This window comes from Mesoplodon bidens (genome assembly GCF_964165515.1).
Source record: "Mesoplodon bidens genome assembly, chromosome: 11".
In the NCBI taxonomy this organism is placed as follows: domain Eukaryota; kingdom Metazoa; phylum Chordata; class Mammalia; order Artiodactyla; family Ziphiidae; genus Mesoplodon; species Mesoplodon bidens.
In genome coordinates, this window is record NC_138167.1 from 85314761 (window position 1) to 85326771 (window position 12011).

Consider the following 12011-nt stretch of genomic DNA (forward strand, 5'->3'; position numbering starts at 1 on the left):
TATTGCAGTAGTCTAGAAAGTACAAGATGATGGCATGAGCTAAAGTGTTAACAGTGGATGATTTGGGAATATCTTTTGTAAGCTGAGTCATCAGGACTTGCTGATAGGTTAGATGGTGAGAGATGATGGAAAGAGGAGTCTAGAATAATTCTAGGTTTGTGGCTTGTACAAGTGGATAGATGGCCATTTGATAGATGGCCATATTTACTGGGGGAAGTAGCATGTTTTTGAGGAGGAGGGTTGCTGTCAGGAATCAAGATTTCTACTTGAGATAGATATCTATCAATCACTCAAGTGAAGATGTCAGGGAAGTACTTGGATATAATGAGCCCAGAGTTCAGGCAGAGAGGTTGGAGCTAGAGACATAAATTCAGGAGTCAATTGTAAATAAACAATATTTTTAAAAATACTTTTTTTTTAACTTAACAAGGATTTATTCACAGGAATACTTGTAAGTAGAGAAAAATAACAGAAAAGCTAAACAAATGAAATGAAGAGGATCCAAACCAACTTTCACTTGTAGCTTTTTACTTGCACCTTGTGTGCATGTATCTAGGGCACAGAGGGCCACCAACATACGCCAATACAGTGTAGGAACCCTGCATTACATCCATGAACTTAAACATATCTTTAAGATCATGCTTTGAACAAAAAAAGAAAGCTTAGAAGGCAATATGTTGAGTGGGAATAAACATTGAAATATAGCAATCATGTCTTCAACTTCTACAATTGTCTTTATGTGCCAACTAACACTTATGCAGCCTCTTACAGATCTTTTACCATGTAATTTAAGTTTTAGAAGTTTTGATAAAATCACTAGTAATATATAACCATGCAGAAAGCACATCACACTGACAGCACAGAGGCAAAGATTTTGCACAGATATATCTGCTTTCCACATTGTGCAGGTTACACACAATACAATATCAATCTTATTCCTAACAGATCCTAAAAAGATATTTCAAGGCCTAGCTGTAAACTACAGTACTTTATATTCTTAATAAAAATGAGTCTAGTTGGGATCTTCTAAATAGAGACTGTATATAGAATAAAAGAGGCCTAGAGACTGAACCCTGGGGTCATACAGTATTGAGAGATCAAACAAGAAAGGAGCTAGTAAAAGATTTTAAGATGGAATGACCATTGAGGTAGGAGGAGAACCTAAAACACAAGATGTCCTGGAAACCAGGTTGAAGAATGTTTCTAGGAAGGGGCATCATCAACTGTTTGAAGGACTGCTGGGATGTTCAATGAGATGTGGACAAAGACATGAATATTGGATTTTGGAACAAGAGGGTCGCTGATGACTTCAACAGCAGTTTCATTGAAGTGTATTTATTTTAAAAGCCAAGTGCTTCTTTTCATGCTACGCTCACACATATTTTATTTATGTCATAATTTGTGCATATCTCCTGAATCTTCTTAAAGACTGAAGGTTTAGAGTTTAGAGGAGTTGCACCTTTGCAACATTTTCTTCTCTTCTTCTGCCTTGATGTTAATAAAGATGATCTGTAAAAATTTCTTAAGCTATTCTTGAATTTCAAGGAGTAGAAATAGTATACTTCAACTTAGTAATGGCTTTTTAATTATTTCGTGTAGAAATTTCCCATAGTTCAACCTTAAATTATATCATCTTTTAAAGCATACAGCACTGTATCTTCCATCAGAATGTAGTTTACTTTCAGTCTCCTGAGACCTTGGTACTTGGGAATTCTCAGTGAAATTTTTTTTTCTTTATTTAATTGCTTTTTCATTTTTTGTCTTCTAAATTGGGACTTGTTGAATTTTGTAATTCTTTAATTTTGTAACTATAAGGTAAGTTACACTTTATTAAAGTAGAATTTTAGGGCATAACTACAATTCAGTTTGTTCTTAGGAATCTTAGTTGTGTGGATTTCATTCTATATTTGTAACTGGTTTTTGGTATGCATACTGTTTTAAATAACTATTGTATGTTTCAGACAGAACTTGAGAATAAACTACAGCAGCAGTCAACACAAGCAGCACAGGAACTTGCAGCAGAGAAACAGAAAATATCAGTGTTACAAAATACCTATGAAAAAAGTCAGGAAAGTTTAAAACAGCTTCAGTCTGATTTCTATGGGAAGGAATCTGAACTTCTTGCCACAAGGCAAGATCTTAAGGTATAGTGAACTATATTATATTACAAAAACCAATAAGTTGTTTATAGACATTCATTAAATGATTGATTTGAACCCAAATGGGCACAGGAATGTTAGTATTTGTGGAATATCATGCTTGTTTTCTGTTGAATTATTACATTTGGAGAAACATGCTTTTTAAATTGTTTTATATAACAAAATATATATGTAAATACAGGCATTTAAAAATAATATCTTTAATAGAAATAATTTGGAAATTGTTAATTGCTACCTTGGCTTATCTAAGGACTTTGCTGCCTTTATGTAAAAAAAATAACTTTTAAAATGGACTGCTGTTAAAAAATCTAAGGAGTTTTAAATGTAAACCACTTGTGAAAATGCAAGCAATTTTACTGTTGCTTGTCAAACAATATTAACTTTAGTTTTATATATTAGTCAACTTCCCAAGACTACTGGAAGGCATAATGATTAAAATTAGATTGTAGCTCTAAGTAAACTTAACCTTAATTATCTAAACATATACGGATATTTTGTCCTTGGCCATACTGTTTGATTAAAGTATCATTTTTACTAAAATGAAGGCTATGGAAAAAGGGTAAACAATTTTTATGTAGCATTAAGGTATCAATTCTCTAAGGGAAATGGAACATTTGTATTCTCTCGCTGAAGAGTTAGCCATTTCTCTTTTTTTTTTTTTTTTGCGGTACACGGGCCTCTCACTGTCCTGGCCTCTCGCATTGTGGAGCACAGGCTCTGGACGTGCAGGCTCAGCGGCCATGGCTCACAGGCGGAGCCGCTCCGCGGCATGTGGGATCTTCCCGGACCCGGGCACGAACCCGTGTCCCCTGCATGGGCAGGCAGACTCTCAACCACTGCGCCACCAGGGAAGCCCCAGCCATTTCTCTTTTTTGTCATAGTGAAATAGTATGCTTTTAGATTCTTTCCTATGTTTGGATTTTTGTTTCTTTACTTAATTTAAAATGCCTTATTGAAAAGTTCTGTTAAAAATCACAGAATATTTTTATATATAATATACATAAATATACTATGTCTATACTTTATTCATAGACTGCTATAGGGAAGGCTTTATGAAGGAGGTAGGACTTGACTAGGTCCTGAAGGATATAAGAATTTGAATACACAGAGAGTCCTGAGAAAGACCAGTTCATTCGGGCACATTTGAGAAAAGGTGCAGCAGTGGGAACCAGCAAAACCAGGAGGCAGTCACCATAATTGTCTTGCTAGAGTGTTGGTTTGTGTTTGGAAGTTAAAGTTTAAAAAGGTTGGGATCAAACTGTGAGGTATCTTAGATGCCTAGCAAGGACGACTGACTGGACTTTATATTGGGTTGGGGGACGGGGGGATGAAGAGTCTAAGCAGAGGAATAAAATGAAGAAGATATAATTTAGGCAACAACCTGGAAGTGGTTTATAGATAGCAGCTTGGTTTGGATCTGGCGTAAACTAGTGCTGGGGAGATTAGTTAAGAGGCTATCTCCCTTCCTTCCTCTATAAACTCCAGTAATCTAGCTGTGAGCTGATTAGAACTGGAGTTAAAGAGGATGGAACAGAAGAGATTAATGGGAGAGAGAATATGAAACAAAAGGGCTGAATAACATACAGGGTGCAAGGAAGTGAAGGAATCAGTGGTGACTAATGATCTGACAAAGAAACAGAGATTGGGTAAAAGAATTTTCATAGGGCCAACGGTAGATATTATATATATATATAAAGTTCACAGTTAGCAAGAGTTCTTTTAAAAAAATACCACCTGACATTTAGAAAGTGTCTTACTTGCTATATTCTCTAAGTAGCTTTAAATTATTATTAGTTTTCCCTGACAATACTGTTGAAAGTCAGGGAGGGTTTGTGGAAGAGTTTGGACTTTATCCTAAAGGCAGGAGGGAACCACTGAAAGGATGTGCTCGGATTTGTATTTTAGGCCAATAACTGGCTGCAGGAGAAGGAATGGACTGTAGGGGAACGTGGCTGAACGTTGGGATGAGAGAGGAGACTTTGTGGTAGTCCAAGTGCGGATGGTGGCGGCTCGGGCTGGTAGTAGTAAGGATGCAGAATGTGCATGAATTCAAAGGACACTGAGGTGATAGAGAAGATGAAGCCTAATGACTGACTGTAGAAGTTCCGTAGAAATCACGATTTGTCTTCATATGGATGTATTATTTACCCAAGAGCATAACACAGTAATAAGACTTAGATCTTTTAGATCGGTGTTTTTTTCATTAAGCCAACAATTATTTTTATTACGCCCGAAAGCTACATCATGTTCTAATTTTATACACAAAAGAAAAATTCAAATGTAAACATGGGCAAGAAGAGAAAGACAGAGGGATAAGGCTGTTGTGGAGTTTAACAACTGTTGGGAGGCTGTGGATAGACTCTCTCTTCAAAGCTTCCTTTTGCAGATGAAAGTGAGGCCCTGCTTGGTTAGTGACAGGCCTAGTGTTTGCACAATAACAGAACGATGATTGGATCTCAGCTCTTCTGATTCATAGCCCTTTTTTTAAAAAAAAATTAATTAATTAATTTGGCTGCGTTGGGTCTTCGTTGCTGTGCGCAGGCTTATCTCTAGTTGCGGTGAGCGGGGGCTACTCTTCCTTACGATGCGTGGGCTTCTCATTGCGGTGGCTTCTCTTGTTGCAGAGCATGGGCTCTAGGTGCTTGGGCTTCAGTAGTTGTGGCACACAGGCTTAGCAGTTGTGGCTCTCAGTCTCTAGAGCGCAGGCTCAGTAGTTGTGCTGCATGGGCTTAGTTGCCCTGCAGCATGTGGGATCTTCCTGGACCAGGGCTCGAACCCATGTCCTCTGCATTGGCAGGTGGATTCTTAACCATTATGCCACTGGGAAAGACCAGTAGCCCTTTATTGTTTTGCCATCATTTCACTAGAATTTTTTTTATAAAATAGGATATTGACAAATATAAAATAGGATATTGAAATTTTTTAATAAAATAGGATATTGACAAATTTTTATAAAATAGGATATTGACAAAATATCCCTTTTTTTTTATGAAATAGGATATTTGGAAGTTAATCCTTCCAAAATGACAGGTATGTGAACTACTTAAGTTAATTTTTAAAAAAAGAAAGAAATTCCTAGGAAAGTTCAAATAATATTTATAGGCCAGAATAAGGGATCAGCCATTCTTTTTCTTTTGCTTCAGTGATTATTATATGATCTTATGTATAAGAGAGAAAGCGATAGGTTCAGAACCTTGTAACATGACACCTAAGTCAAGGCTGCCATCTGTGGGCTGACGGTTTATACCAAGACACCAGTAGAATGGAAGACCGGCTGGCTTGATCTATGCCTTTAGCCCCATCTGCTGGATTATTTATGAAATACTAAAATTTGTTGACTGGATATTTCAAACTGGCTATGCTGTGTGCTATTCTTTGTTTTCCAGGAAAGGTAGAAGTGGCGTTTAACTGTAAATTTTGCACCCTCAGTGAAGTGAAAATTCTAGGATAAAAAGTTTAGAATTAAATTTAAATCTTCTTAGCCTAGTACTGTTCTTTATGTCATTTCATCAAACATCAAGAAAAAGTAATAACTACAAATTTTAAAGTTTTATTTTGAAAGAGAAAAGGGAAAAATTGTTGAACAGACCCCCCCCCCAAAAAAAGACCCCACCAATAGCTACCACAGAACAGTGCAGAAAATCTTTTTTTTTTTTTTTTTTTTTGCTACATTACTATAATGTGATTGGGGTATTCAGGATCAGGGTTGGTACCTGATCTACTCAGGGATTTGCTTATTCCAGTGGCAGTGGGTGGGTTAAAGATAGCCCCAGTAAACCATCTAATGGAAGAGGGAGTTCTCCAAGGGAAAAGATGCTGAGCAGATGAAAATAATATAGTCTGAAGCAAGAAAGATAAAAGGAAAATTTGAAACAGCAGTATACTGCTGAATGACATAGATGAATATTCAGAGGCAAGGTAGAACAACATGTCTTGGCTCAGAAAATAGTGCAGATTTTGAACTTGACTTTAAAGATTTAGTCACTAGGATTTTGTGAGTTCAGAATTTTATAGGCTGTTATTTAAACAATGGGCATTTTAGAATTCTGTGGTCAGAGATTGGAAGTATTCTTGCTTTTAGGCTCTAGCAAGTGTTGGTATTCTTTAGCATTAGATCAGGACCTCTGTTACCGAATTACAATTGCTATAGACAGTATGGGCTAGGCTTTGTCAAATTTTATTCTTTTTCTCTGAAATCACTCTCACCTTTTGTGATACTTAGGTCAGTTCCCACATGCCCACAAAGCCTTCTTTAAACATTCCACAGGGAACACTCACACTTGTTTTTCTGTGCATTTGGCACATAGCAAATGCTCTAATACACTGTACAACTTCCATTTTATACCCTGGTTCTGTTTTCTAGGCTATATGGTCAGCTTCTTTAAGTCCAGGACCATCTTTTACCCTCCTGTCTACCTTAGTAGTATATTCAATTAAAGCTTAGCTGCTTGATTAGTAAAGGACTAGATGACTTTAAGTCTCTTCCAAAAAGGAATTCTTACAGTTCTTAGTGTTCTACTGGAAGCTATTGAAAATGGAAATTTGATTTATTTCAGAAAAGACTTCTGAACTGGGTTATTTGTAAGGAATAATCTCTTTCAGGAAGCTTAAGTAAAGCCCTTTAAATAAGGTTTTCATTTATTCATTTATTTTTCATCGATTCTTTATCAAATGCTTACTATAGCCAAGCCTAGAGAGCAGTGATTCCTCCTGAATTGTATCTTCTGCCTTTTTTTTCAAAGAAACTGTATCTCCAGAATAAGAAAGATAAACTTCTTCTAGATGGTGGAAGAGCATCTTAGAGTTATTTCCCTTAGCAGCTGAGAGTGGCAAGGTTCCTGCCATTTTCCATTCCCCACCTGTTACCATATCCACCTCCAAATCAAAACCTAATGAGTCAAAAAGTTGCTCTTTCCCCCAGCTTCAGCTTCTTGAAATATTTGGGCCTTCTAACAGTTAGTAACTATGGACTGTGTTAACTGACAGTGCTACTCTACCACATAGATGAGAAGTTAAGAGGATGGGGGTGATGGCCTTGTTAGAAGTAGAGCCTCAGATGTCTGTCTGGTTGACTTTCCTCTTTTAGTTCACATAATCAGGTTGGCAGATTTGAAATACATTTTTTCCCCCAAGACAAAAACCCCTTTCTATTTATTAAATAAACCTTTTAGAATGTCAAGGGCCATCATAGATCCTACAAAACATATATGCATATATAATGTCACGTTTAAGTATCTCTTTTTAAATTGCTTTTTCCCCATGTCTCCCCATATCTTCTCATTATGTGTATGTTCTCTGAGTGTGTTTGATATTTCTAGAAGCTTTGGAATTGCTTCAGTTTTATTGAGTATTTTATACTTGCCTATGGAAAATACTACAAGTATTTTGCACAGGCAAGAGAGTTAGTTATCTAGCATTCTTTCTCTTTTACATCATCTTACTGAAGGGCATAACATACTATCTTTTTTTTTTAACTTTTTTAACATCTTTATTGGAGTATAATTGCTTTACAATGTTGTGTTAGTTTCTGCTGTATAACAGAGTGAATCAGCTGTATGTATACATATACATATATCCCCATACTCCTCCCTCTTGCGTCTCCCTCCCACCCTCCCTTCTAGGTGGTCACAAAGCACCAAGCTGATCTCCCTGTGCTACGTGGCTGCTTCCCACTAGCTATTTTACATTTGGTAGGTGTATATATGTCACTGCCACTCTCACTTCGTCCCAGCTTTCCCTCCCCCCAACCCCCATGTCCTCAAGTCCATTCTCTACGTCTGAGTCTTTATTCCTGTCCTGCCCCTAGGTTCATCAGAACTATTTTGTTTTTTAGATGCCATATATATATGTGTGTTAGCATACAGTATTTTTTTTTTCTTTTTGCGGTATGCGGGCCTCTCACTGATGTGGCCTCTCCTGTTGCGGAGCACAGGCTCTGGACGCGCAGAACTAGCGGCCATGGCTCACGGGCCTAGCCACTCCGCGGCATGTGGGATCTTCCTGGACCGGGGCACGAACCCGTGTCCCCTGCATCGGCAGGCAGACTCTCAACCACTGCACCACCAGGGAAGCCCTGTTTTTCTCTTTTTGACTTCGCTTCGTATGACAGACTCTAGGTCCATCTACCTCACTACAAATAACTCAATTTCGTTTCTGTTTATGGCTGAGTAATATTCCATTGTATATATGTGCCACATCTTCTTTATCCATTCATCTGTCAGTGGACACTTAGGTTGCTTCCATGTCCTGGCTATTCTAAACAGTGCTGCAATGAACATTGTGGTACATGTCTCTTTTTGAATTATGGTTTTCTCAGGGTATATGCCCAGTAGTGGGATTGCTGGGTCATATGGTAGTTCTCTTTTTAGTTTTTTAAGGGCCCTCCATACTGTTCTCCCTAGTGGCTGTATCAATTTACATTCCCACCAAGTGCAAGGGGGTTCCCTTTTCTCCACACCCTCTCCAGCATTTATTGTTTGTAGATTTTATGATGATGGCCATTCTGACTGGTGTGAGGTGATACCTCATTGTGGTTTTGATTTGCATTTCTCTAATGATTAGTGGTGTTGAGCATCCTTTCATGTGTTTATTGGCAATCTGTATTATATCTTCTTTGGAGAAATGTCTATTTAGGTCTTCTGCCCATTTACTATCTTTATAAAGTATATTACTTTCCACTATGCTTACGCATAACTGTTACGTATAACCGTTAACTATTATGTTTCTGTTGAAATTTGCCAAAATATGACATATAATAATTTGGGGAAATTGTTTTTATAAGTCTGTAGAAGAGAAGCTTTCTCTAGCACAGGAGGACTTGATTTCAAATAGAAATCAAATTGGAAACCAAAATAAATTGATTCAAGAACTGAAGACCACCAAGGCTACTCTGGAGCAAGATTTAGCAAAGAAAGAACAGCAATTGAGGGAGCAGAGAAAAGCACTACAAGATGCACAGAAAGAAAAGGTATTGTATTTTCTGAAGAAATCTAGAATCTTAGTATTTAAGAACCAGCTTTTTCTAAGGGGAAGTAGGGGTGTAGTTTATATAAATGATGCTAAGTTATAAAGTTGAACGCATTGTATTGTGACCAATACATTTAAAGATCAGTTAAAATTTTATATGAATGAGAAATTCAAATTCTAGGAAACATTTTATTTTTGGTTTCATAATTGAAATTTTATATTTCCATCAGCTGATATTCTGAAGTGTACAATTCCTGAAGTTCTTGGTATATTTTATTTGTGCAGTTCCTGAATTATGTTTTTTTTTGTTTTGTTTTGTTTTTTGCTGCACTGTGTGGCTTGTGGGATCTTAGTGCTCTGACCAAGGATCAAACCCAGGCCCTTGCCAGTGAGAGCTATGGAGTCCTAACCACTGGACCGCCAGGGAATTACCTCTGAATTATCTTTAATTTAAAAATTGGTGGATGTTTTTGTAGCGATGGCGCTGGTGAGGCTGGCATGAAATTTATGATTTGTGCCTCAAGGTCAGAAAATTCTGACAGAACTATAGTTTAGAGGCCTTTAATTACAAGGGCTTTAGATCAGGCAGATCTTGTGTTAGTTTTCTGGTTCTACTTTTAATAGCTTATTTAACTGCTCTAAGTCTTTGTTCCTTTACCTATAAAATGAGGATTAAAAAGAGCTAGCTGGCATAGAGATTAGATAATATCTACTCCTCCTCCCTAGGTGCCCTATATAAAGATAGTGATGATGATAATAAGCATAAGATGGTAGTTTTAGCTAAACTTTAGCCAGGCACTATTAATTTAATAGTTACTGTAACTATTTAATCCTTATAACCATCTTATTGTTCATACTGTATAAATAAGGACACAGAGGCAAGAGAAGGTAAATAATCTGCTCAAGTTAACTAAGGTGGAAGAGGCAGAGACAGTCATAAATAGTAGCAGTCATTGTTGTTACATTACTTGGAAGTATTTACTTTAAAACTTTTTTTAATAAATCATTTTTTCTATAGTCACTGAAAGAAAAAGAACTAGTAAATGAAAAATGTAAATTGGCAGAGATAGAGGAAATTAAGTGTAGACAAGAAAAAGAAATTGCTAAATTGAGTGAAGAACTCAAGTCTCACAAGCAAGAAAGCATAAAGGTATGTGAAGATAATCATTGTTTTTCCTTTTGTATTGTATTAGTGTTAAGATTTGTGTATATATACATGTGTGTGTATACACACACATACACTTTATTTTAGGACATACTATGTGCCAGGCACTTTGTTTTGCTGTTTTTTGACAAATACTCTTGTTCTCACAGTGCTCGTGTTGCATAATATCCATACATACATTGAAACTATGTTACCCTTGTTTTCAAATTACTGAATAAAGCAAAGTAACCCTGGAAGTTTAGATTTTGTTGAGGTGATAATTGACAGAGCTATCCATTATATGTAAGAGTTTAGAATTAAGATTTTAAGGGATTCTGTTTTTTTAATCGTTTTTCTTCCTAAAATCCTTTAATAATCTGTTGTTTAGAACATTTTTCCTATCATTAGCATGACTGGCATGCCACCTGAAAAAATTAACTGCTTATAATTTGCTTTGAAAAGTGTTTGTAAAATGTCATTTTCTTAGAGAAAGGTTGGATTTTCCCTTGAGTGCTCTCATAATACCTCTTATGTCTATCAGTATACTTGCCATTTTGCTTTATAATTACTTACCTCTTTATGTCATTATGTTCTTCCAGACTGTGACTTCCTTAAAGCAGGGAATGTATATAATTCATCTTTATATATATCCCTAGAACCTAACAGTGTGTGATGCCTAAATGTTGAACCAATAAATGCTTCCTAAATGAAGAAAGGGAAAATAAGGGGTAGAAATTTTTCACATAATTTAATCAAAACATATATATGCAAAGCATCACTTGAATTTAAATGATTGTTGAGCAGGAAGTACATAATATTTCACCTTTTTAATCAACTGTTTGAAATACTGAACTTTAAGACTCTTGTAAAAGAGGCTAAAACTTTGTTTATATTGTAATAAGTTGCATAAATTTCAGTTTTTTTTTTTTTTTACTATAAAGGATTTATTTTGGCCTTACTTTCTCATAGGAGGTAACAAATCTCAAGGATGCCAAACAGCTTTTGATTCAGCAGAAATTAGAGCTTCAAGGGAAAGTAGATTCCCTGAAGGCAACCCTTGAACAGGAGAAGAAAACCCAGCAAATGCTAAAAGAGCAGATGAAAAAGGCAGAAGATGAGCTGAAGAAAGAATTTATGGAGAAGGAAGCTAAACTGGTAAGTTAGTGGTGGGAGGTGTGTTTTGTAACTGATTTTGTAAATTAATCCAGTAAAAGAGGATTTTTCTACTTAAAAGTTGTGATTCAAATGCTCACCTAACATTTAATTTTTGATTTAAGACAAGAGATCTGATTTGTTTAAATAGCTGACATGTGATTGGAAATATTCTGTGATTATATTTTGGTTTATATAAGTGAAAATTCAATAAAACATGATGGAGGGGGGACACTTTTAGTGCCAGAAAAACAAACAAACCTATAACTGTAGATTGAGGTAAATGGCATGAATGCTAATCATGTTAAACTCATTTGTTTGGTCAAACTGAATGTTGATAAGGGGGAACGGAAACTTCAGTTTGGAATTACAATGACCAAAGTCTACTTTTCCTTCCCTAACTTGTGCATGCCAAATGGGAAGCATCTGGCTTTCCTCTGTTGAATTAAGTCCAAATATCCCCAGATAAATTGACTGCTGAATGTTTTCGATGAAGAATTGCAATTTCAAGTTCACACAGTGATTTGAAGTACTGTTTTTTGGGCAGGTTGATAGAGACAAAAGGATGCATTTGGAAGTTGAGACATAAG

The 12011-nt window shown here is 36.3% G+C and overlaps 1 protein-coding gene across 7 annotated transcripts in view; it reads left to right on the top strand.

Annotated features, from left to right (window-relative positions):
• Positions 1-12011, top strand: part of EEA1 (early endosome antigen 1) — a 315773-nt gene that overhangs the window by 294658 nt on the left and 9104 nt on the right. For all 7 annotated transcript variants that reach the window (XR_014016978.1, XR_014016979.1, XM_081247857.1 and 4 more), the window contains 4 exons: positions 1962-2144; positions 8941-9126; positions 10144-10275; positions 11239-11424. Coding sequence is in view for 5 of the 7 variants with exons in the window: in XM_081247857.1 (XP_081103983.1) it covers positions 1962-2144; positions 8941-9126; positions 10144-10275; positions 11239-11424 (687 nt within the window). In the remaining 2 variants the exon portion in view is untranslated. The remainder of the gene's footprint in view (positions 1-1961; positions 2145-8940; positions 9127-10143; positions 10276-11238; positions 11425-12011) is intronic.